Raw genomic sequence first — 24,064 nt, 5'->3', positions numbered from 1 at the left:
CTGCCCATGTTCCCCGCAGCCCCTTCAAGGCTGCAGTGGGGTCACCCCAAAGCTTCTCCAGGCTGAATATTCCAGATTTCCTCAGCCTTTCGTCCCAGAAGGAGGGAAAAAAAAAAAAAAAAAGAGGAAGAGGGGATGGATCAGCAGGAAAAGGTTAAATTGTGAAAATCTGAGCTCCTGGTTTCGTGGATTTGCTGCTGATACCAGAGCTGTGTCGATATGTCAAAACAAAAACCCGGTGTCTCAAAGCAGCAGTGAAATTTTGCTGTAATTCCGGCGTCCCCACACCAGGACGATGCTCGGGCTCTCCTGCTCCCCTTCCCGCCCTCATCCCGAGGTTTTCCGGGGGAGATTTTTCCTTGGAAAAGTCTCCAGACCCGGAAAAGGCCGCGGGGAACCGCCGCGGGGCAGTGCTGCCGCCTTGTGGCGACAGCGGCGAACTGCGCCGGGAATTCATTCCCGAATCCCCAAAAATCCCATCCTCATTCCAAAAAATCCCATCCCCGAATCCTAAAAAAATCCCATCTGAATCCCAAAATATCCCATTCCTGAATCCCAAAAACTTCCACCCGAATCCAAAAATATCCCATTCCTGAATCCCAAAAAGTTCCACCAGAATCCCAAAAAATCCCATTCCCGATTCCCAAAACTCCCATCCTCATCCAAAAAAACCCATTCCCAAATTCCAAAATATCCAATTCCTGTATCTCAAAAAGTTCCACCCGAATCCCATGCCCGAATCCCAATAAATCTCACTCCTGAATCCGAATAAATCCCATCTGAATGCCAAAAAATCCCATTTCTGAACACCAAAAAATCCCATTTCGGAACACCAAAAATTCCCATTCCTGAATCCCAGAAAATCCCATTCCCGAATCCCAAAAAATCCGATTCTCGAATCCCAAAAAATCCCATCTGAATCCCAAAAAAATCAAGTTATGACCATAAATAATCATATTCCAACATAGAATCATAATCCCGATAAAAAATCTCGGTGGGATCGGCCTTGACTGGGAAGGAGGAATTCAAATCCTGAATTTTTTTTTTTATTTTTGAAAACTCTGTGAGAACCTGGGGGTGTCTTTTGGGACAGGATGAGGGAAACTATCCCGATAATGAGGTTCCCACAAAACTGGGGGATGAAAAAACACTTCGGGAATATTCGCGAGTAATTTATGCATGCAAAGTGTTTTCTCCTGGTGATGTAAATAACAAATGATCCCAGGAAAAGGCCTCGGGGCCCGGAGCAGCTCTGGAATATTCCCCTGGAATAAACAGGATGTTGTTCTCCCGCCTAACTCCGGCTGGTTTGTGGATTCTTGAAGCAAAACCAGCGATTTCTCCTCAAAAATCAGCTCCAAATGGTGGCTGCGGCTCCGCCTGGGGGGATTTCCAGGCAGGAATGGATTCCCAGGAATTTCCACTGGAACAGATCGGCCAGGGAATGTTGGGATCTCCCTCAGTGGGGATATTCCAGAGGGATCCTGAAAATCCTGTGGCAGCTTTGAGCGGGATCCCTCCCCGCCTGAAGAATCCCCAAATTTCCCAATGGATTCCATACAATTCCCAGTTAGTTCCATAAAACACCCATCTCAGAATTCTGGGATTCACCCAAATCCTCCGAAAATCAGCAAAACTCCATGAAATTAATCTAATTTTTCCAGCTTCCACAGGATGAATTTTTTCCCCCTCATATTTAAGCCTTTAATGTTCAAATTTTTTTTAATTAAACTTTTTTTTTATTTGCTAGAAGCTTTTTAAACTTTTAAATGAAACTTTTAAATTGAGATTAAAAAAATATATTTTAAAATTAATTTTTAATTAAAAATGAATGGTTTTTATTGTTTAATATTTAATGCCTTGAGGCATTTTTAATCCAAGAAAAAATTGGGATGAGGTTTAGAGCAAGCTGGGAGAGCGGGAAGTGTCCCTGCTCCTGGAAAAGGGTTGGAATAGGATGAGATTTAATCCTTTTCCCACCCGAACCATCCCAGGGTTGGAAATCCAGGCAGGAATAGTAAAATCCCCTCCAAAATTCACTTTTCCTGCAAAAAAACAAACAAACAAACAAAAAACCCCAAAGAAACACAAACCCAGCAGGAATAGGGGGGATGTGACAAAAATTCCCATTCCCATTCCGTTCCAAAAATTCCCATGGAAAAGGGAATTATGCGGGTAAACAACCCCGCAATAATTACCTGTAATTAAGATTATTACACATGAGGGGAGGGCAATTAAAACCTCGCGCCCAAAGGCTGCCTCAGCTTCCTGGAAGTTCGGGAGTTCTTATAAAACTCCAAGGATTTGGGGCTCCTCCGGACATTCCTGGCAATTCCTTCCTGGAATATTGGTGAGTCCCTCTCCCTTCCATCCCATAATCTGGGGAAAATTGAAGTAAGTAATTGGGAAAATGAAATAAATAATGGGAAAACAAATGGGAAAACAAAATAAGGCTTCACGGGAATTCCGTGGCTCCAAAATTTCCAAAGGGAGATTCCCTGCTGGGAATTATTTTGTTGGGTATGTGGGGTGAGTTCAGGCTTAAAAATTCGTGTTAAAATCCGAAAACAATTCTGCTGGAATGTTGTTATTATCAATTAACTGCCAATAACAATGAAAGTCACTTTATTTGTAATTCTGGTGGGATTTGGGTGAGTTTGCCATAAAATCATGGAATGTTTTGGGATGGAAGGGATTTTAAAGATCAGGATGCTCAGCAACATTTGATCCGCATTTTTCCATTTTAAAAACCTGGGATTGTCTCTTCTTTTTCCCCAAAAATTTTATTATTCACAAATCGAATTTATTTTCTATGGGATAAAAAGGGAGGGAAATATTTTTTCTTCCTTATTTTCCTGCCGGAATGATCCAAATGAAGCCAATTTTCCCTAAAAAGGAAATTTCTTTGGTACAAAACCCCATTTTTGTAGCTCTTTTGGGAAGAAGAAACTCCAATCCTGTTGTTTTTCCACCCAAAAACTTTGGGAATTGTCTGAAAAAACATTTGATCTCCATGGAAATCCCCATCAGGTAAATAATGGGATTCCCCTGGATTTTCCAGCAGAATCTTTGGAGAAAAAACAGGAATTTTATGAATTTCAGAAGTTCAATCCAACACCTACCTCCAAAGGAGCCTCTGGAAGACAAAAATTTCAGGGAATTTTTTTTTTTTTAAATCATCCACATCCCACAGCTTAGAACCCTGACAGGTAAATCCCAGGAGAAATTCTGGAATGAATTCCACAAGAATTCCACAAGGATTCCACAAGGATTCAGGGTCCAGGGGAAAAAAACCCCAAAAATTTGGCACCAAAATTCCCGGTGGAGTTCTGGGCCCTCCAGAATTCATCTGGAGGAAGGATTTCTCTGGAATTCCGGGATTTTGGAGCTGTCAGGGCGAAGGGAGCGCTCCGGATGCGGATCTGATCCCAGGCTCTGGAATCTGCTCCGGGTAATTATCGCAGCAGGGCTGGGCGGGCTGAGATAAACAAATCATCTGGGAAGGGATGGAAAATCCTGGAATCACGGCCTGGAAAAAGCCAGGGTGGGGTTTTCGGGGAAGGTTGAGGTGGGTGCAGAAAAGGGGAGACTGAGCTGGGAGTTCAGTTGCAAAGTAACATTTAAAAAGTTAAATTATTTTTTTAAAACTACAATTAAAAACCTGAATTTTAAAAATACAGTGACATTTAAATGGACTTTTAAAAAATAAGATATAAAAACGGAATTAAATTTTAAAGTAACTATGAAAATTGAATAAAATTTTTAAAAATTAAACCAAAATTTTAAAAAGACAATGGAAATTAAATTGAATTTCAAAAATAAAATTAAAGAATGAAATTGTTTTTTAAAAAATGCAATAAGAAATATTTAATTAAAAATACAATTAAAAATTGGATTAAATCAAGTGAAATAAAACTAAAAATAAACATTATGTAGAGCAAGTTTTTTTCCCCACCGGGATTTACAAGTAAACAGGGATAAATGTTCTAATTCCTGGATATTTTCGCTGTTCTGGCTGCAGGTTCTCCCTGGGTGCTCCCAGATGTGCTCGGAATTCCAGGGGCCGTGTCCGCGGCCGGCGGCCTCCGGCTCTGGCCAGCCCTGCGTGGTGTCCTGCGGCGCCTCCCGCGTCATCATCTTCCCTCCTCCCGTGCTCGTGACCTTCCCGGGGCCCATCCTCAGCACCTGCCCACAGGAGACCGTGCTGGGAGCCTCGGGAATGGCGCTGGGATCCTCGGGAATGGTGCTGGAATCCTCGGGAACGGCACTGGGAGCCTCGGGAACGGCGCTGGGATCCTCGGGAATGGCGCTGGGATCCTCGGGAACGGCGCTGGGATCCTCAGGAACGGCGCTGGGATCCTCGGGAACGGCGCTGGGATCCTCGGGAACGGCGCTGGGATCCTCGGGAACGGCTCTGGGATCCTCGGGAACCTCCCTGAGCTCCCATGGAGCGCAAATCCCGCATTCCGGGGCTTTCATCCCAAAATTCACCTCCAGGCCCATCGTCGGTGTGGATCCACAGGAGATCCTGCTGGGATCCCCGGGAATGCTGGAGGGGGGAGCAGGAACTTCCCAAAACTCCCTGAGATCCCACAGAGCGCCAATCCCACGTTCTGGGAGTTTCGTCCCAAAATTGGGCCCCCGGCGAGCGTCGCGCTGCTCCTACATTTTTAGTTCCCGCTGGATCCATCCCTGCCGGAGAAGCAGCTGCGGGAGCCAGCAACCGGTCGGGAACGGGAGCCAGGAGGAAATTCCAGGTGTGGAAAAGCCGGGAATGGAAAATGCAGACGCAGCAAAGGAGGAAGAAGAGGTCTTGGAAGTGTGACGCAACTCCGACCCCAATCCAAAGGCTCTGGAGGCTCCTCCAAAGCAGATTTGGGGATTTAATTTCAGCTTAAGTTGGGGTTTTTTAAATGTTGGGCTTTTTTAAGTTGGGTTTTTTCCCCCCTCAGACATTCCCAAGTGGTGGAATAAAGCCATAAAATAACAATTTCAAATTTTGGGGTAACCTGGCACTTGGAATCTGGTTTGTGGGAGCAATTTGTTGTTCTTCCGTGGTTTCCCAGAAAAATCGAGATTGGGGAACACCCCAAATGTGGTCAGATGTGACAAAGCCTTTCCCTGCCAGGCCTAGTTAAACCTAGCTCAGCTTTTATGGGAATTACTCACCCGGAAATTCCCTTTCCATTGGGATAAATACAAGCACGATCCTGGCACCACTTCCCAGCTTTCACTTTCACCACAGGAAAGTCGGGAAAGGGAATAAACCAATCTCCTTATATTTAATTTTAATAAAAAGGGGGAAAATGTGGAAATGAATGATTTTTATATAAAACTTAACACAGTGGGAAAGTTTGGCAACAAAAATGTGGATTTTCCACCTTGGAAGTGTCCAAAGCCAGGCTGGATAAGCTTGGAATAACCTGGGATAGTGGGAGTGTTCCTTGCCCATGAATCCGGATGATTCCACTCAAAACATTCCAAAATTTCAGGATAAATGTAAAGAATCTTCGCCTGGACCTATGTCCTTTATCCCATATTTTATTTTATTTTATTTATTTTATTTTATTTTATTTTATATTTTCGTTCCTTTCCCATTAAAATTATTCTGCATTATCACAGTGGTTTCCTGGTTTTCTTTTCCAGGGAAATTCTCCTAACTGGGAAATCTGGATAAATTCCAAATCCCTGAGGTTTTTTTGGAGCCAGGGAGGTTTGAGAGCCGCCCTTGAACGAAAGGAATTTTGGAATTCCCAACCAACCTCAGGGTGGGCTCCTCCTCCTGGGACCAGCCCAAATCCGGGGATTCCCTTCAGAGGGAAAAGGGATTGTGGAAAATTTGTCAGGGGTGTTAAAACAGCTCCTAAACATCCAGAAGGAAGAATCCCAACCTCTGAGGAGGCTTTTCCGTGTTTTTGCTGGATTTCACTTTCTTTGTGCCCACCCTCCTCATCCGGGCAGGAAATGGGAAGTTTTTCCACGCTCCCAAATCCCCGCAAACCTGTTCCTGCTGAAACAATCCCCTCAAACATTCCCCACCTATCTACATTTAAATTTTTCACTTTATGGGAAAAAAGATTCCGTTTATTTATGGCAGTTCCCATAAATCCCTTTGTTCACCCCATTTGCGTGCGCCCCACTTTCCCTGTCCTGTTCCCGCTCCCGATCCCCATCCCGGCGGAGATGGAACGATCCCAAGGGTGGTGTAACGATCCCGGTATCTCGGCGGATCAGCCCGTGAGCCGTGGGCAGCTCAGGGATCCCACATTTCTTGTTTGGCTCTTGGGGAAAAGGTTGGGAAAACTCGGGCAATGAGGTCGCGGGCGGGCCCCAGGACCTCGGGGTTGACTCATCGGCTCCAGCGGCTCCACCCCATCCAGCTCCAGGCCTTGGACAATCTCCAGTTCCACCGGGGCTCGGGAAGAGGAGGAATGGGAATTCTTCCTTTTTTAGGTTTTTGGGGTTTTTTTTTCCTTAAAGGAAGATCCCAAAGCTGTTGAGGTTGGAAGAGTCCAAGCCGTGCCTGATCCCAGACCAGTGTCCCGGAATTCCTCGGACACCTCCAGGGGTGGCCACTCCAAAACCTCCCCAGGCAGCAGCTTCCATGGCCTTTTCCCTTTTCCAGGAGGGATTTTCCCAATTTTTCCACCTTGAGCCACCCCTGGCACAGCTCGAGGTCATTTCCTCTTGTCCTGGCCCTGTTCCTTGAGGTCAGATCCCAAATACCCCCTGGAAGAGCCCAAAATTCCCCCCTGGAATCTCCTCACTGAGGCGTTTTGGAGAAGAACCACCGGCTTTCCCACCAAGAACTCAGAGCTGGATCCCTTTTGGATCAAACTCATCCTTTTTGGGTCCAGCTGATCAGAACTTTTTCCCCACAGATCTTGTTTGGGTCCATTCCATGTTTTTTTTTTCCCCATCAGTATTTCGAACAACCCTCAGCATTCTCCACTCATCTGCCTAAGATTATTATTATTATTGTTATTGTTATTGTTATTATTATTATTATTATTATTATTATTATTATTATTATTATTATTATTTGCAGCCTAGAAAACCCAGGGTGCATCAGGAAACCCTGGATTTTTCTGCCAATTTGGCTTTTTTCCCTGCTTTTTCCCCCTTTTCCCACCTCCCACAAGCCCATCCCACCTGTTTCTCTCCCAGTGCTTCCATATTTTTTATGGCTTTGCACGGGGAGCTCGGCTGTTCCTCCTCTTCTGATCTTCACGGAGTCCTGGGATGGTTTGGGATGGAAGGGACCTCCAGGATGATCCAGATCCCTCATTCCCTTTCTGATATCCCATCCCAACAACTCCTCCTCGCAGCCCTTTCCCTTTCCCCTCTCCTGGCCCAGTAAAATCCTCATTTATTGGGGCAATCTGGTGCCCAAAAGTGCCCCGACCTGCCCAAGGGTTCTCCGTGCAGAGGGTGGATCTGAGGCGGGTGCACACCCAGGCATTAATAGGGTTATTCCCAATAACCTGTCATTATATTCCCAATATTGCACGGCAGCAAAATTTGGGATGAGGTCAGGGAGACCAAGGCTTGGCGCAGGCCCAGGGGAAGGGACAGGTCTCCTTTTCCTCCTGAAATCCCATTTTCAGGCCCAAGAATCATAAAACCATGGAATGCTTTGGGTTAGGAAGGTCCTTAAAAATCATCTTATTCCAACTCCTTTCTGTTATCCCAGGATGCTCCAACCTGGCCCTGGACAATTCCTGGGATGTGGTGGCCACAGCTTCTCTGGGAAATCCATTCCAGGGCCTCCCCACCCTCATAGGGAACCATTTCTTCCCTTAACCCAACCTAAATTTCCCCTTTTTCTGCTTGAACCCATCCCCCTTTTCCCATAACCACAATTCTGGTGAATTCCAGGGGCAAGGAGAGCACTGGAATTTCTGACAGATTTTATTCAAGCTGAACCTTTGGTCCTGTTGAGCTGGACTAATCAGTGCTGTACAAATAGTGGCAGCTGGAAAAAAAATCCAATATTTCCTCTGGATAACAAAATTTTGTGCTTTTGTCTCTGGGAAAATTTCCTTTTCTCTCCTTAAATCCAACTATAAATTCATTTTACAGGATTCTGTGCTGCCAGCTCCAGGTTTAATCCATGAAGGAACTCAGAGGAAGCTGCCAGATTTTCTTGCTGAGATGAGCAGCTTTAATGAGGCAATGAAGGCAAATGAAGATTTAATTAATATCTTTCTCATTAATGGATGATTAAATTGGATCTTAGCACCACGCCTCGCTGAGCCATGGGGCGATACAGGAATGGGAATTCGCTCCGTGGCGTTGGCTCATTCCACAGGCACTAATGAAATAGTAAAATTAATTATTTGCAAGGGTGGAACTTCTAAAATGCCCCAAATAACCCCAAATTTCTCCCATGAGCACCCACCCTCCTGAGGAGCAGGAGCCCTTTAGAAGCCCAGGATCCCGGAGGTTGGGAAAGAATTCCGAGGTCATCGAGTCCAAGCTGTGTCCAATCCCCACCTGGACACCCAGAAAAATGTCCAGGAATTCCTTGGACACCTCTGGAACTCCAAACCTCTCTGGGCAGCCCCTTCCAAAGCCTTTTCTGTTTTCCAGGAGGAATTTCCCTAAATTTCCCACCCTGAGCCACCCCTGGCACAGCTCAAGGCCGTTCACTCTTGTCCTGTCCCGTTCCCTGGAACCAGATCCCAAATCCCACATGGAAGAGCCCAAAATTCCCCCTGGATCCCCCTTTTCTCCTGGCTGAGCTGCCCCAACTCCCTCAGGATTCTCCATTCCCTTCTCCAGCTGCTCCAGCCCCGTTCCCATCCCTGGCCATGCTCCAGGTCCTCAGTGAAGGTCAAAAATCTCCTTCTCCTCAATCTTCTGGGGGTTTGGGGTTGGGCTGCGCCATATCAGATCTCATTCACCTGCTTTGCCCACACCTGGGGCTCCAGGACCTCAAAAATAACCCCAGATGAGACTCTGGGGACTCTCAGGACTCAAAAAAACTCCCAGATGAGACTTTGGGGATTTTCAGGACTCAAAAAAACTCCCAGATGAGACTCTGGGGACCCTCAGGACTCAAAAAAAACTCCCAGATGAGACTTTGGGGACTTTCAGGACTCAAAAAAACCTCCCAGATGAGCTCCAGGACCTCAAAAAACCCTCAAAAAAAACCCCCAGATGAGACTCTGGGGACTCTTGGGGGGATGGTTCTGTGCCTGATCCCTGGTGTTCCCTTCCACCTCAGGATATTCCGAGATCCTGGGAAGTCCTGGAGGTGACCCTGACCTGGGGAAGGTGTTTGGGTGGTGGCCCCAGAGGGAAACCTGGCCCAGCTTTTAGACAGACCCAAATCACGCCCAGGCACTGCAGGCTTCCCCCCCAGGGGCTGCAATTCCACCTTCCCTGGAGTTTTATGCAGGGAATTACAGACCATTAGCTGGGTTTTGTTTCCAAGATGAAAGATTCCCAGGAAATTGGGCTGCCGTCATTATTCCCCGAGCTCCCAGCAAAATCTCGCTGGGCGGTGGGGAAGAATTCTGCAGTTCCGGAGTTATTTGTGTGTTTCATTCTTTAATCACCGCCTTTCGTGGTGCTGGAGGTAAAAAATGTCCCCAAACCTCTCTGTGAGAGAGGAAATACAAGTAAAAATATGTTTTGTCCTTAAATTCTTAGGGATGAGACAGAGATGTCCAGAAGGAAATGGGAAGCTGCCAAAAACTTGATTTTTTAATATGGTGAATTATCACATCAGGGGGAATCATATCAGAAATGGGCAGAAATGGACAGAAATTTGACATAAATGGACATAAATGGACATAAATGGACATAAATGGACATAAATGGACATAAATGGACAAAATTATCGAAAATGTACATAAGTGTACATAAATTGACAGAAATTGATATAAATCATGAGTCATGGATAGAAATGAATAGAAATTAACAAAAATGGATATAAATTAACATAAATGACCAGAACTGAGATCCTGCTCTGGTCTGAACAATAAAACAGCGCTGAAAACACAAATAATTAACGAGCAGTTGGTGGTGATTTAATTTAATCCCATATTTCCCCTTCAATCTCACAATCATCCAATCAAAAAACACCCCCAAACATCATCCCTTGATTTGGAAATTGGATTTGAGGTGAGAGCTCAGAAACTGCTCCAAAACTGCGATTCCAGGATCCAAACCAGCCTCAACTTTGTGCAGGAATCTCCAGATTTCAGCCTGTTTATTTTCCTGCCCGGTGTTGTTGGTTGTTCCCTTCCAAGCCTGGAACTGCCCCGATAAAATCTGGGAAAATGAGGGTTGAGGATGGTGTTCTGCCCCCATCTGGGATGATGACACCGATGATTTCCTCTCTGCCAAGCGGCCTCGGAGCCCAATTTGGAAAATTATAGGGAAGGGCAAAGCAGCTGCGGCAGCTTCCTCTGATTTCATCTCCGTATGCAAAGCAGCCGGGAAGGATCAGAGCAGAGCCCTGGAATTCCTAAAGCCAGAAAATCAATTTAGTGGCCACGACAAAAACAACAACAACAACAACAACAACAACATCATCAGCGTGCCAGGAAAAAACATGATGAGGAATCTCGCAGGTAAATCTCTGGAGTTGGTTTGTTTAAGGTGAGTCTGGAGCTCCTCAGCACAAAGTGCTGCTCTTTAAAGTTTTTGGTTTTTTTTTCTTAATGAAAAAGAAAGTTGTTTTGTTGTTTTTTTCCCCTGCAAATCCTTTGAGAAAAAAAAAAAAAAAGCCAAAATTCCTGATGTTTTAAAAATTTTGTTCATATTTCCAGAAGGATTTCTCTTCCAGCTGGGGAGTTTATCTCCTTAAAGAACTCTTTGATCTGAGGCGGGTTCAGGGCTTGTGAAAGGAGTTTTGGGCCTGTGCCAGGGATTTGCATTTGGGAGCGGATTTTTTTTGGAAGGATCTCTGTGGAATTTCAGGGCTGCGAAATTCCACCAAGGAAAGGATCCCATTAAAGCTTCCAGGGAAAAAACCCAATTCCAGAAACCAAACCCCAGGGATTTTTTTGGGCAGTTTTGTGTTTTAAACCAATTGGAAAAACCTCCAAGACAATGGGACGAGGTTCTTATGGGCTTTTTTCAAATATTGGGTTTGGTAACTCCTGGAATTGCCTCAGATGTCAATCACTGTAATTAATAGGTGCTCTTAATTGCCACAAATTAAGTGAGTCAGACTGTTCCTGTGCTGCTCATGTGTCTCCTCTGCTCATTAGATTGATTCCAGAGCTATGAAATGTAAATAAAATTATTTATTTGGAGCTTTGTTTTTGCGTTTTCCTTTCATTTTAATAATTCACCACAACTGAGAAGGAAGAGGGTTTTTTTTTAATGTAAATGTGAGCATGGAAATCACATTATCAGCATTTTCTAGGCCTTGGGGATTTTTTTGAGGTCAGTTTGTGGGCCTGGACTTCAGGTAATGTTACTCTGAGTCCTCTAATCCTAAACTGAATTTCTCTCCTCATCTTGGCCTCTAAAAAAACAGATCCCCAAAGGAAAATTCAATTTCTTCCTGGTTTTTAGTAATTTTTTTGGTGTTTATTCTGAAAGGGATGACCCTTGAGATGAAGAATTGCAGATAAAATATAAAATCCTGGGCAGGTGCCCTTTTTTAGCTGAATTTCTGATGGAATTCTTGTCCAGGAATTGCTTTGGTACCTCAAATTTCCTACTTGGAATGTGAAAAGGAAATTCTCTGTTCGAAATACAGCTCCAAGAATGGAAATTCCATAAAAACCCATGGAGTGAACACAGAGTGACTATGCACAGACAGAGGGAATATTTTAGGGAAAATCCACGTGTTTTAGGGAAAACCCCCCTCCGTGGATGGTGGGATTCCCAACAAAGGTCCTGGAAGTGTGAAGCACCTGCAGTGCCCTGTGTGGGCCTGGAAATTTATGTCCCAAGTCAGAAATTCCATAAAAACCCACGGCATGAACACAAAGTGACCACGGAGACACAGAATGAATATTTTAGGGAAAATCCCCTCAGTTTTTAGGGAAAACCCTCCCCTCCATTCTCCAGGATGGAGAGACTTCCAGCAAAGACCTGGGAAGGGTGAAGCACCTGCAGTGCCCTGTGTGGGATTGGGAATTATCTCCTAATCCTAAGGCGTTATCAAAACAGTTGCGACAAGGGGAGGCAGGAGCAGGGAAAACATTCCATTTCACAAGGGGTTGCGTCAAGGTGGCTCCCAATTTCCCTTCTCCGTGACAGGATATAAAAGTGCTCCTGACCGGCGGCCCTGGAGCTGCCTCCTCTGACTCGTTCTCCTCGCTGACTGGGTAAGTCGGATTTAACTGAATCAGCTCCTAATTAGAGGTAATTTGGTTTATGGGGAGCTTTGAACTGAGGTTTTATAGCCTATCCTAAATCAGGGTAGAGTTTATTCTCCAAACCCGTTCTTGCGTGGGAAGTCGGGCTTGGGATTAAGGTGGATAAAAGCAGAGAAAGGAATGGGAGTTGTACCAATGTTGATGGGAGGAATTTTTAGGAATTGAGCATTCATTTATGGAGAAGGGTCACTCCAAACCCCTGATCAGGGTGGGATTGATTCCCAAAAGGAACAGGGAAGGGAATGAAGTGGGAGAAGGACAGGGAGGTTCTTCCCAGAACTCATTCTGGGCACAGAGACAGGACAAAAATGCAGAAAATCTTTGGGGTGATCCAATTGTGGCCTTCCAGGACCTGAAGGAGCCAAAAGGAACACGGGGAGAGACTTTTTCCAAGGGATGGAGTGCCAGGAGAAGGGGGAATGGGTTCACAGTGATGGACAGGAGGTTTAGCTGGCATTTTAGGGACAAATCCTTCCCTGTGAGCATGCGGAGGCCCTGGAATGGAATTCCCAGAAAAGCCATGGCAGCCCCATCCCTGGAACTGTCCAAGGCCAGGTTGGACAGGGTTTGGGGTCTATGGAAAGTGTCCCTGCCCATGCCAGGGATCAGAACTGGATCTTCAATGTCCATTCCTGGAGCACTAGAGAGGAGTGGGAACAGAATCAGAAACATTTCCCCACAGTTCATCACTCTTGATTGGCGCAATTTATGGAAAAGCTGATTGTGCCTTAGAAATGATGATTTATTTTTATTTTTATTTTTTTTTAACCACAAACTCATTTATTCAGATGGTTTGATCGCACACATCTGCACCTGTCCATCCAAACATCATCCAGCAAATCTCCATTTCCGTCTCCCTTTCCAGCAAATTCCAAAGGGAACAATCTCCCCTACACCTCCCATTTCCTACGGGATATCTCAGCCTCATCCCTCAGAATTTAGGGACAAAGCACATTTTCTTCACCCGGATTCCCTCTCTCACGGAGAAGTCTGAGGACATGGGGAGAGTTTTTACCTGGGGACATTTTTTACCCCTAAAAGGCGTCACTTAAAGAATTAAACCCACAAATAACTCCAGAACGGAGGAACTCTTCCCCATCCTTCCCAGGCTGTGCCTTCACCAGGCTGAGACCTTCCCGTCCTTCCAGGTTGGATCGGGAACGATGTCCTCCTATGGCCAACTGCTCAGCGCCCGCTGCGCTTCGCCCTGCGAGGTGACGTGCTCCCAGCCCTACGTCGATGCCTGCAGTGAGCCTTGCGTCGCCTCCTGCGGAGAGTCCCGAGCCATCGTCTACGCCCCGCCCGTGGTCGTGACATTCCCGGGGCCCATCATCAGCTCCTGCCCCACCGAGAGCATCGTTGGGTCGTCCATCCCCGAAATCGGCGGCGGAATGGGGTCCGGAGGGGGTGGGATGGGGTCTGGAGGTGGTGGGATGGGGTCTGGAGGTGGTGGGATGGGATCCGGAGGAGGGATGGGATCCGGAGGAGGGATGGGGTCTGGAGGTGGAGGGATGGGGTCTGGAGGAGGTGGGATGGGATCGGGATGGGGCTCTGGAGGGGGAGGAATGGGCTCTGGAGGGGGAGGAATGGGATCCTGCGGGGGAATGGGAGGGGGCTCCTCCTGCGGGGGAATGGGAGGGGGCTCCTCCTGCGGGGGTGGGATGTCACGGCTGGGGAGCCTCTACCGCAGCTCCTATTTCTCAGGCTACGGTAGGAATTATTATCCCTATTTCCCCCGAGGCTACTACAGATATCGCTACGGGAACTACGGGCCTTTTTAACCCTTTAAAGCTGGGGAATGTCCAAAGGAAAAATAGGATGTCGAGTAGTAGTTGAGAGCTAGGAATTCCAAGCAGTCTCCGCTCGGAGCCGGGGTTGTTTGGATCTCGTTGTGCTTTATCCAAGGCTTAGGATCCCGATGTTCCCTCCCTTTGTCCCTCGCTCCTGTTGTGTTTTGTACTCCCTGAACCCGAAGAGTCAAACCAGTCATGGGACTTGGCTGGGAAAGTGTCCGGCTGGAAAAAGAATGTCTTGGAATGACTGCTGGACGGGAGTCCAGGCTGGGATGGGAATGCTGAAATGGGAATGCTGAAATGGGAATGCTGAAATGGGAATGCTGAAATGGGAATGCTGACATGGAGATTCCGTTCTTTGTCTCTGCACTGCCTCATCCCACTTTTTGTTTGTATTAAAGCCCTGTTGCATCACAGCCCCGGGTTCTGGCTTTTATTTCGCCGCACTTTCAGTTACAAACTGGTCCTAAAGAAGGGAATCCTTGTGCAGTAATTAATTCTCATCAGAGGGGAATTAATTCTGCTTTAATGCAAATATAATTAGTCTGAAATTTCTCAATAAACTATTTTCCCTTTCTGATCTATTCCACGTTATCCAATAAGTAGCACAGAAAATTTCCAATAGCTTGGAAAAACCTCCAGCGATGGACTGGTGCAGCCCCCAGTTAAAACCAGTTTACCCTTGGAGGCAGGGTAATGGGGGATTTGGATGCTTAGGGTTGACCTCATTTTGTGGGGATCAAAGATTGGACTTGATGACCTTGGAGGTCTTTTCCAGCTGAAATGATCCTGGGATTGCACAGAAAGGAAAATCAGGAAGCTGCCAATGCATTTTGGAAAGATTTTTATTAGGGCTTGAAGTAAATTAAATAGAACAAAACAGAGCAATTCATGGGGGGTCCCAGGGCAGCTGGGACCTTTACAGAAAACCCCACATGGAATTCTGAAGCATTTCCACCCCACCAGAAGGGACACAGGATGAGATCAATTAAAGAGTTCCAGGAGAGACGTCATGCCACGGTGTTTGATTGGAGATGAGGCAGAGCAGGAAGAGATGTGGGCCTGGTTTTCAGGGAGCAGCCTCGGAATTCCAGGCTTGGCTGTGGATCTGGATCCCGGGTTTTCATCCTCTGGCTTGCTTGGCTTTAGGATGAACTCCGGCTCCCCAGGTAGGATCCACGGCTGCTGCGGGACCTCAAGCCATAACAGGAGCTCCCCATTCCCGAGGAGCCTCCGTAGCCAAAGGCACCCCCAGACCCAAAGGAGCCCTTTGCTCCCAGCACACCCCCGTAGCCACAGGACCCGCGGGAATTCTGCATTCCGTAACCAAAGGAACCCCCATATCCAAAGGAACCCCTGATCCCCGAGGAGCCCTCGTAGCCGAAGGAGCCCCCGGATCCAAAGGTGGGTCCCACCCCCACCGTGCTTCCGGCCCCAAAGGAGCCCCCCACTCCGTAGGACTCATCGGAGATGTTTGCGATGGGAGCACCCAAAACCATGGGTTGGGACGCTCCCACCACGCTCTCCTGGGAGCAGGTGCTGAGAGTGGGGCCCGGGAAGGTGAGGACCACGGGAGGAGGGAACACCACGGCTCTGGAATCTCCACAGGAGGCAACACAGGGCTCCAGGCTCCTGCTGTAGGCACAGGGCTGGGAACAGGCCACCTCGCAGCCCGGCACGCACTCGGAGCCGACGTTCGACATCATTGCTTGGGAGTTGGGATCAAGCTGGGAGAGGAAAGGGGAGGTCAGGGAAGCAGCACAGTCAGGCCACGGGTTCCCAGTATGAACCAGTTGCACTTTGTCCATCTCCAGCTGCTCCCAGTTCAATCCTCCCTCACAGATTCCCATTTTTCCTGCTGTTTCCTTCCTTCCTGACCTGTTTGAGGCTTCTCAGTTCTTCCTTTCCTACCACCACATCTCTTTTTCTTCTGAATCTCTCTTAAAAATCCCCCAAACCTTCCCCTTTTCTCTGGGGCTGAACTGTTGATCCTTAAACAATTCCTTGCCCAGAATAGTCCCATTAATTCCCTTTTCAAGTAGATCTGCAGGAAGATTTCCCTTTGGAAAGTCCCCAAGGAAAATTTTCCTTGCTCTTTTCTTCCCTTTCCCCCAATTTTTCTAAAGCCACTCTTCTCTCCCTCAGCTTTTCTAAAACTGTTGGAATTTTGCAAGATAAAAAAAGAGAAATTTCAAAGTATTGAGGAGTGCAATGAAGTCAGACTTACCTGGTTGTCTTGGAGGGAAGAAATCAGTGGAGCTGCGAGGATGGAAGGTTTCTCAGATCTCTCCCCTTTTATACCATTTTCAGACAATAAGAAGGATGTGATGTCACCCATTATTTACCAAATTCTTATCACTTACAAAGAAACAGATCCTCTTAAGCCTCGCCATTGTTTTCATTTCAGCTTGTAATCACTGATCTTTTCCAGCCCTGCTTTGAGTGACACAAACCCAACACCCAAAATTCTCCTTTTGTCTCAGACTTCATGGAGGAAGATCCTTTCAACATCATTCAGGCTCCAAAAGCAACAGGAGCTGATCTCTGTGTTTGTTTTCCTTCGGTGACTCTCAGGAAGGTGGCTCCCCTCATGTCACTCACACAATTGGGGCGTAATCCTCAGATTTGGGTGAAATCCCTCCCAAACAGAATAATCTGACCTCGGATAGGGGTCAGGGCTCTTTGCAACCCCTCCTGCATCCACAGATTGAGGGAATGAGACAGCAAAACACATTTCAAAGACATTGAAGCAACACACGAAGCCCTCTAAGCCCCGAAACCTCTGAGTAATTTTAATCAAAACTCATTTTGGGGATGCTGAGCTCAGCACTGTCACTAGGATGCCACCAGTGCCACTGAAAGGGCACAGCTCAAGATCACCAGGCCTTTGTGCCCAATGGTGGATCCCAAACTTGGAACCTTGGGATCATCTTGGTTGGAAAAGCCCTCCAAGGTCATCAAGTCCAACATCTGAGCCATCACCACCTGGTCACCCAGACCAATGTCCAGTTGTTCCTCGGACACCTCCAGGGATGGGGACTCCAAACCCCCCGGTCAGCCCCTTCCAAAGCCCTTTCCATGAGGAAATTCCTCCTGAAATTCTTCACAAATGAGTTTGACCTTCAAATTTATCTCCTCATCAACCCAAGCCGTTCTTTAGTGCAGACTTGCAGCGTTGATCTGACCAGACCTCACTTAAATCATTAATGAAAAATAACAGGCAGGGGTCAGGTTCCATTGTAAATCCAGTCATCCCTGGGATGTTGCACAGGAGCCGGGCTGTAAAATTCCCACACAATGAAAAAGCCAGATTTATGATATGAGAGTCAGATTGTATATGTCGAGGGTTGATTTGCTAATTGGAAACTATGAAAATAATTACAGGCGTTAGAGAAGTCACAGAGAGGAAAAAAAATCAGAATTTGGTAAGGGTGAGAGATTTTATGGGGTGCTTCCTACCCCAGGAGCTGCCTCCAAAGAGGTATAAAAGCAGGAACATCTCCGCAGTCTCCTCAAACCTTCTCCTGACTTCTCCTGCTACTCCAGGTGAGTTGGATTTAAGCTGATCTTTGGTCTCTCTCATCCTCTGTAGCAACAGCTTTAAAAAAGGACTCGGCCCTTGATTTTGGGCATTTTAGCCAGGAGACGTGGCAGTGAAATTCTGCTTTTCATTGGAGTCTCACTGCAGTCACTTGGAAGAAATCCATCTTATATTTAAAGATAGAATTTTAGGAGTTATTGGAATTTTTCTTGTGGCTCTTCAAGGCTTGAGGTGCAAATTTAAAGCTTAAGTTTACTTAAAAAACAAAATCCAAGGCATTTTCTACAGGGGAGGGAGAAATGGTGTCCCAAGACAGGACGATCTGAGGGAGGAGGTGAAGCCACACCTCGATCCTCTGGCCAGTTCTTGGTCCCACAACTCAGGAAGGTCACTGAGGGGCTGGAGCAGCTGGAGAAGGGTCTGGAGAATCCTGAGGGAGCTGGGAGGGCTCAACCTCGAGAAAAGGGGGATCCAGGGGGAATTTTGGGCTCCTCCAGGGGGAATTTGGGATCTGATCTCAGGGAACAGGGCCAGGACAAGAGGGAACAGCCTCGAGCTGTGCCAGGGGAGGCTCAGAGTGGGAAATTTGGGGAAATTCCTCCTGGAAAGGGTGGCCAGGCCTTGGAAGGGGCTCAGGGAGGTTTGGAGTGGCCACCCATGGAGATGTCCGAGGAAGGACTGGACACTGGTCTGGGTGAGCAGGTGGGGCTTGGGCACAGCAGGGACTCAATGCTCTTGGAGCTCTTTTCCAACCTCTGGGATCCTGGAGTTCCATGAGCAGGAAGGACGAGGACCTTATCTGCTGTCCCTGACAATCCCTGACTCCATTTTCTCTTTCCCAGCTCCTCCTCCAGCCCTGAGAACCATGAACTGCATCAGCTCCCGGTGCCTGCCCGGCTGCGAGGTGACGTGTCCCGAGCCCTGTGCCTACAGCAGAGGCCTCGGCCCCTGCGTGGCCTCGTGTGGGGACTCCACGGCCCTCGTCTACGCCCCACCTGTGTGGATCACCTTCCCCGGCCCCATCCTGAGCTCCTGCCCCCAGGAAAGCATCGTGACATCATCCATGCCCCAGCCCTCCGGTGGTTCCTCCTACGGCTCAGGGATGGGAGGCTACTCTGGTGGCCTGTCTAGAATTGGGGGTTCCTATGGATCTGGGGGCTCCTATGGATCTGGGGGCTCCTACGGGTCTGGGGGCTCCTATGGATCTGGGGGATCCTATGGGTCTGGGGGCTCCTATGGGTCTGGGGGCTCCTATGGATGTGGGAGCATGTCAGGGAAGGCAGGCTCCTCTGGATGTGGGGGCTCCTCCTCGGGGGGCTGCTACCTCAGGAAGTTCTACACCAGCAGCAGCCGTGGATCCCGCCTGGGAAACTGAGGCAGCTGAAGATCCGCAGGCCCGGGGGATAGAACCCCACGATCCAGACCTGCAGCTGGGACTGGCTTTTGGAGATGGCAAAAGCATCAACGGGAGCCACCCTGACTCAGGACTTCTGGGAACTGGGCCCACACCTCTTCCCTGCACTCCCCCTTTGTCTTTAATTAACAACAGCCTCTGTTAATCACCCTTCAGTGCCAGCTCCTTCTTTCCATTGTGCCAAGAGAAGAAAAACAGAACAGCTTGAAAGGCCTGGCAGGAGTTTGTCAGTGCAGCCCTGACAGCAGAAGAACAATGGGTGGAAGGTGGATCCTTCTTGGACAGTGGGCTGAAGGAAGGAGTGTCTGTTTGGTGTCATTCATAGTGTATCCTATTAAAATCCTCCTGCATCAGCACATTTTGTTGGGATTTCCTTTCTCTGCGGGGCCGTTTCGGTCCCATCCTCTCCTCTACCTCCCTAGGCTTCCTCGAGCTGGTTCAGTGAGCAACAATTACGGAGTTTTATGGTAATTGGGAGGTAATTGTTTAATTAATCGGGGTTGTGAAACGGAGGGTTGGATGAGTACCCGAAATTCAAGCACAAAAGAGTTCAGTTGTTCTCTGGGGGGCACAGGGGTCTCTGGAGGTGACAACTTCGAGCTGTAGGATGAACAAGTGAGGGGTGGTCAGCTGATGGCTGGAAAGCCACAGGTTTTTATTTTACACCCTGGTTTAGCTCAGCTCCTCCCTCCTGAAGGATTCTGTTCACTCCTGGAATCATAAAATCCAGTCCTTGAGGCTGGAAAAAATCTCCAAGGTCATCGAGTCCCGTCTTTGGTCGATGTCCACCTCCCACCAGACCAGTGCCATGTCCAGACATTCCTCAGACACCTCCAGGGGTGGCCACTCCAAACCTCCTTGGCTGCCCTTTCCAGAAGGAATTTTCCCAAATTTCCCACCCTGAGCCTCCCCAGCACAGATCGAGGCTGTTCCCTCTTGTCCTGGCCCTGTTCCCTGGGAGCAGAGCCCAGCCTCATCCATTCTGCCATATTTAGAACCGGTTTTTAGGAATTATCATGATTCCCTGCCGAATTCTGAGGTTTGGGAAAGCTGAACACACCTTCAGGAGTATTAAAGAATAAAAATGTGAGGATGGGGATGGGAACCAAAGGAAATCCACCAAGGAACCTCTGTGATTTCTGAGCCATCACTCTGAGCTGGCAACGCCAAACTCTTCAAGATGTGGAGAAATTTCTCCCGGCTGTGGCATCATCAAAGAGCTGCTTTCATGTGACAGCAAAATGTCACCGGGCTGTGCAAGAGAGGATTTCCCAAGGGAGGAGTGGCACAAGAGCTCAGATCCCGCCTGGTGCTGTTGTTTTCTGTCGGCATGGGAGCACAGGGAGAACCCTGGGTGAACCCCAGCTCTAAAGATGTGCCAAAGGTGATCGAAAACCCGGCTTTACTTCCTTGGAAAACATGGGAGGGAGAGCAGGAACCCCCCAAAAAAAGTTTAAAAGATGTTTTTAATATTTTTTATTGCACTATAGAATCCTTAATATTTATTAAATCAAGAAGAATGAACATAAATGTGGGAAATATCAAGAAAAATAAGTTATCCATATGAGAGATTCCTGCTTGGAAAATCAAATTTTTTACTTTCTGTTTAAGCTGAAAATGGGTTTAAAAAATTGAATTGACAGCTCTGGAGGTAAATAGAAAATTAGATGACACACAACTACAGTTGCTTAAATTCCCTGTGCCTAAAGAGGTTTAGGAATTTTAATCTGCGATTAATTTAATGATGGCACATCATAAATTCATCAGCCCGGAGTAAAACCTTAATGGGGATGAAGGAACGGGCTCAATTGGAAAACAATTAGATAATTTGTTTGCAATCGAGGTGAAGTGGAGACAGGAGGAAAAAAATCCCACAGAATTCCAGTTCAGCAAATTCCAGAATGTGTCACAGGGTGAAACCAGAGCTCCTATTCCTGTTAAAGTAACCTGAAAGTGACTCCAGGATTTAAGAGAGGAGGATTTCAGCTGTCTCTGGGCAAAGTGGTTTCCAACTGAAGGATTCGTAGAAGAAAAGGCTGAAAAGAAAACGTGAGGAAAAAATAGGGGTATAAAACAGCTTCAGTGGGAAATACTGATGGTGGAATATTTGTTGTCCCCCCTTCAAACCCAGTGCTGAGTGGGATAATTGGCTCTGGTTCTCATCCTGGAGCCTCCAGCCCTCCCAAATTCCTGATTTAGACCAAAAGATGAGTTTGAAGTAGGAGTTACAAGGAAAAAAACCAACGTGGGAATTTGAATGCAACAGAACTTTAATGTCAGGGAAGGGTTCAGGGCAGAGTCACAGGCAGGGTGCACAAAGGACGATTCCCAGGGCTTTGGGAAGCGATACAGATCCACAAAGGCCGGAGAAGGCAATTCCTGGGATGTCCTTGGCTTGCAGCTTCCCCAGGAGCTGAGCCCAGCCCGCGGCTGCTGCCGGGGGAGCCGGGGCTGCCTCAGAAAAAGGAGCCACAGTTTCCTCCTCCAAACCTCCCGGAGCTGGAGCTGCCCCCTCCGTAGGATCCCCCTCCATAGGAGCCACCCCCAAAGGAGCCCCCGCCGCAGGAGCCCCCGAAGCCGCCGCCCGAGGAGCCGAAGGTTCTTCTGCTCCCAAAGGATCTGCCCCCTCCGTAGGAGCCCCCGGAGCCAAAGGATCTGCCCCCTCCGTAGGAGCCCCCAAAGGAACCACCTCGGCAGGACCCACCAAAGGAACCACCTCCGTAGGACCCACCCATGGAACCTCCTCCGTAGGATCCGCCCATGGAACTACCCCCATAGGATCCCCCAATTCCCCCCATGGAACTGCCTCCATAAGATCCCCCCATGGAACCGCCTCCGTAGGATCCCCCCATGGAACCGCCTCCAAGGGATCCCCCAATTCCCCCCATGGAGCCGCTGCCCCCTCCGTAGGAGCCCCCAAGGGCGCCCCCGGATCCGGAAGATCCCATGGCCCCCGACGGGAAGGAGGTGCCCACGATGCTCTCCTGGGGGCAGGAGCTGAGGATGGGCCCTGGGAAGGTGATGACCACGGGCGGAGGGTAGACCACGGCCCGCGAGTCCCCGCAGGAGGTGACACAGGGCTGGCTCCAGGCGTCCGCGTAGGGCTGGGGACAGGACACCTCGCACGGGGACGAGCAGCCGCTGCTCATCATCGCTCCTGACGACATTCTTGGGATGGACGGCGACCTGCGGCAGCACAGCAATCAGAACCACAGTGCCCAGAATTCCAGAGGAAAAAGAAATCCTGCTCTGGTGCTTTCCATGAGCGGGAAAAGTGGGAGAAGGAGAGTTTGGGAAGAGTCGGGTTTGTCCCTTTTCTGCGTTTTTCTGCACTGAGCTCTGATGATTCTCAAAGGGTTTCCTGCTGCCCTGGCAGTGCTGGGAATCCTGGAGTGCAAAGCCAAACTCAGGGGCCTTTGGGAGCAGCTCATCCCCAGGAGTTTTTTGGACAATAAGGTAAAGTTGTGGTGGTCACTAACAACCTTGAATTGATCCCAGTGCCTGGAAAATTCCCATCCTGTCATTGATCCTGTGCCTACAAATGCAGGTTTGGATGGGACTTTGGATTTTAAAGCCTGGAAAAGGCAAATGGAATTGCTGGGCACCACAGGTTCTGCAGGAGACCAAGGCCTCCTTGTCCTGGAGACACCTTTTGGCATGGGGAAGAACCTGAAGCAGGGGATAAATCCTAACTACAATGCCCAAAATTCCAGAGGAAAAAGAAATCCTGCTCTGGTGCCTTCCATGAGCAGGAAAAGAGAGGAAGAGTTTAGAAAGATTCCTGAAAACATCTTTTGGGAAGGAGAGGGAAGACAGAAAATATTTTCCCCTATTCACGCAGAGGACAAGGACGATCCAACTCACCGGGTCTGGAGAAGTGGAGACGAGGAGCAGCCGTGGATGGCACTGCAGAATTCCAAGGGCTCTTTTATACTTTTCCTGACCCCCAGTGGGATGGGAGCCGCGCTTTATGCAAGAGCTTCCCACGCGTTACCAAACCATGTTTTGCTGGCTGGATTGTTTCATTAATTGTCCTAATTGTTCTCCTAAGTGACGTGATAAATTCATTATTAATCCCAAGTCACGCTCCAAGCACTGCACCCCTTGGGTTTGATCCCATTTGCTCCACATTCCGACCCCCAGAAGTCACCTCGGAGCTGGTGCTGTCCCTGGGCCTTGCTGGAACTGAAGCTGGAATGAGTTTTGATCCACTTGAGGGATTTATTGATTAATAAATCTGTTTCCTGCACAATATTTTGCTTTCCACCCAAAATCTGGATTTTGGGGAGTTGATGGGAGTGCTGCCACTTCCCAGAACTGCCAGAATGAGAGAACCAGCAGCAGAACCCAGGATTTTCCATGTAAATCGATATTTCCAAACCCAGCTGGAGGAACTCAGAAAGTTTCCCATTAATTGGGGAGTCAAGGAGGAATTGCTGACTGGCAGAGCTGTCAAACCCAGGGATGTCACCGGGGCCTGACAGGGCTTGTTCAGGTTCTGTTGCAAGATCTTAACCCCAATATCGGCTCCTTGTGTTCTGTTTTCCAATCGGGTCTGGAAACACCAGAAAAGTGGGGATAGGAGTTATGTAAGCACCAACAATAAACTTTATCGTGACAGAAATGTGGGATGATCATGGAATTTCGGGATTGTTGAGGTTGGAAAAGAGCTCCAAGGTCTTTTCCATGGAGTCCAACCTGGGACTGATCCCCACCTGGTCACCCAGACCAGCAGCCAGGTCTTCTTTGGACACCTCCAGGGAGCCCTTTCCAAGGCCTGACCACCCTTTCCAGGACAAACATAATGAAATTCCAGCTCCAAACTGGAGTTGTTTCCCTCCCACAGCACCGACAGAATCAAATCTCGAATCTCAAAATCTTGAACCTCGAATCTCAAGTCTTGAATCTTGAATCTCCAATATCAAATGTTAGGTCTCAAATCTCAAATTTCAAATCTCAAATCTCTTCA

General features: G+C 48.0%; 2 protein-coding genes, 1 long non-coding RNA gene and 1 other non-coding gene across 4 annotated transcripts; 2 read left to right on the top strand and 2 right to left on the bottom strand.

Annotated features, from left to right (window-relative positions):
* The first annotated feature begins 10,393 nt into the window (after nt 1-10,393).
* Nucleotides 10,394-13,767, top strand: LOC100223087 (uncharacterized). Its single transcript, XR_012051978.1, has 3 exons — nt 10,394-10,611; nt 12,229-12,296; nt 13,496-13,767. It is a non-coding gene; the product is annotated as an uncharacterized lncRNA (long non-coding RNA).
* A 1,200-nt stretch (nt 13,768-14,967) lies between these two features.
* LOC105760754 (uncharacterized) lies at nt 14,968-16,482 on the bottom strand. Its single transcript, XM_012577232.5, has 2 exons — nt 16,368-16,482; nt 14,968-15,867 (listed from the first exon to the last, which is right to left on the bottom strand). The coding sequence occupies exons 1-2, from the start codon at nt 16,476-16,478 to the stop codon at nt 15,286-15,288; spliced, it is 693 nt and encodes a 230-aa protein (XP_012432686.5). The 5' UTR covers nt 16,479-16,482; the 3' UTR covers nt 14,968-15,285.
* An 858-nt stretch (nt 16,483-17,340) lies between these two features.
* LOC105758850 (uncharacterized) lies at nt 17,341-19,451 on the top strand. Its single transcript, XR_012051958.1, has 2 exons — nt 17,341-17,686; nt 18,524-19,451. It is a non-coding gene; the product is annotated as an uncharacterized protein (transcript).
* Nucleotides 19,452-21,347: 1,896 nt separating this feature from the next.
* LOC115498396 (uncharacterized) lies at nt 21,348-23,044 on the bottom strand. Its single transcript, XM_030291201.4, has 2 exons — nt 22,960-23,044; nt 21,348-22,281 (listed from the first exon to the last, which is right to left on the bottom strand). Exon 2 carries the CDS (start codon nt 22,260-22,262, stop codon nt 21,552-21,554), a length of 711 nt encoding a protein of 236 aa, XP_030147061.3. The 5' UTR covers nt 22,263-22,281; nt 22,960-23,044; the 3' UTR covers nt 21,348-21,551.
* Nucleotides 23,045-24,064: the final 1,020 nt, after the last annotated feature.

Source organism: Taeniopygia guttata, chromosome 25 (assembly GCF_048771995.1).
Source record: "Taeniopygia guttata chromosome 25, bTaeGut7.mat, whole genome shotgun sequence".
NCBI lineage: Eukaryota > Metazoa > Chordata > Aves > Passeriformes > Estrildidae > Taeniopygia > Taeniopygia guttata.
Note: the sequence above shows the minus strand (reverse complement) of the source record. Positions and strands in the feature narration are given on the sequence as shown.

Bases quoted from the DNA above. Each gene is read 5' to 3' on its own strand.
- LOC105760754 (XM_012577232.5), bottom strand. From the start codon at position 16,478: ATGGGTGACATCACATCCTTCTTATTGTCTGAAAATGGTATAAAAGGG. The intron at 15,868-16,367 runs GTAAGTCTGACT...TTCCTCTCCCAG, and splicing joins CTTCCCTCCAAGACAACCAG to CTTGATCCCAACTCCCAAGC.
- LOC115498396 (XM_030291201.4), bottom strand. From the start codon at position 22,262: ATGTCGTCAGGAGCGATGATGAGCAGCGGCTGCTCGTCCCCGTGCGAG.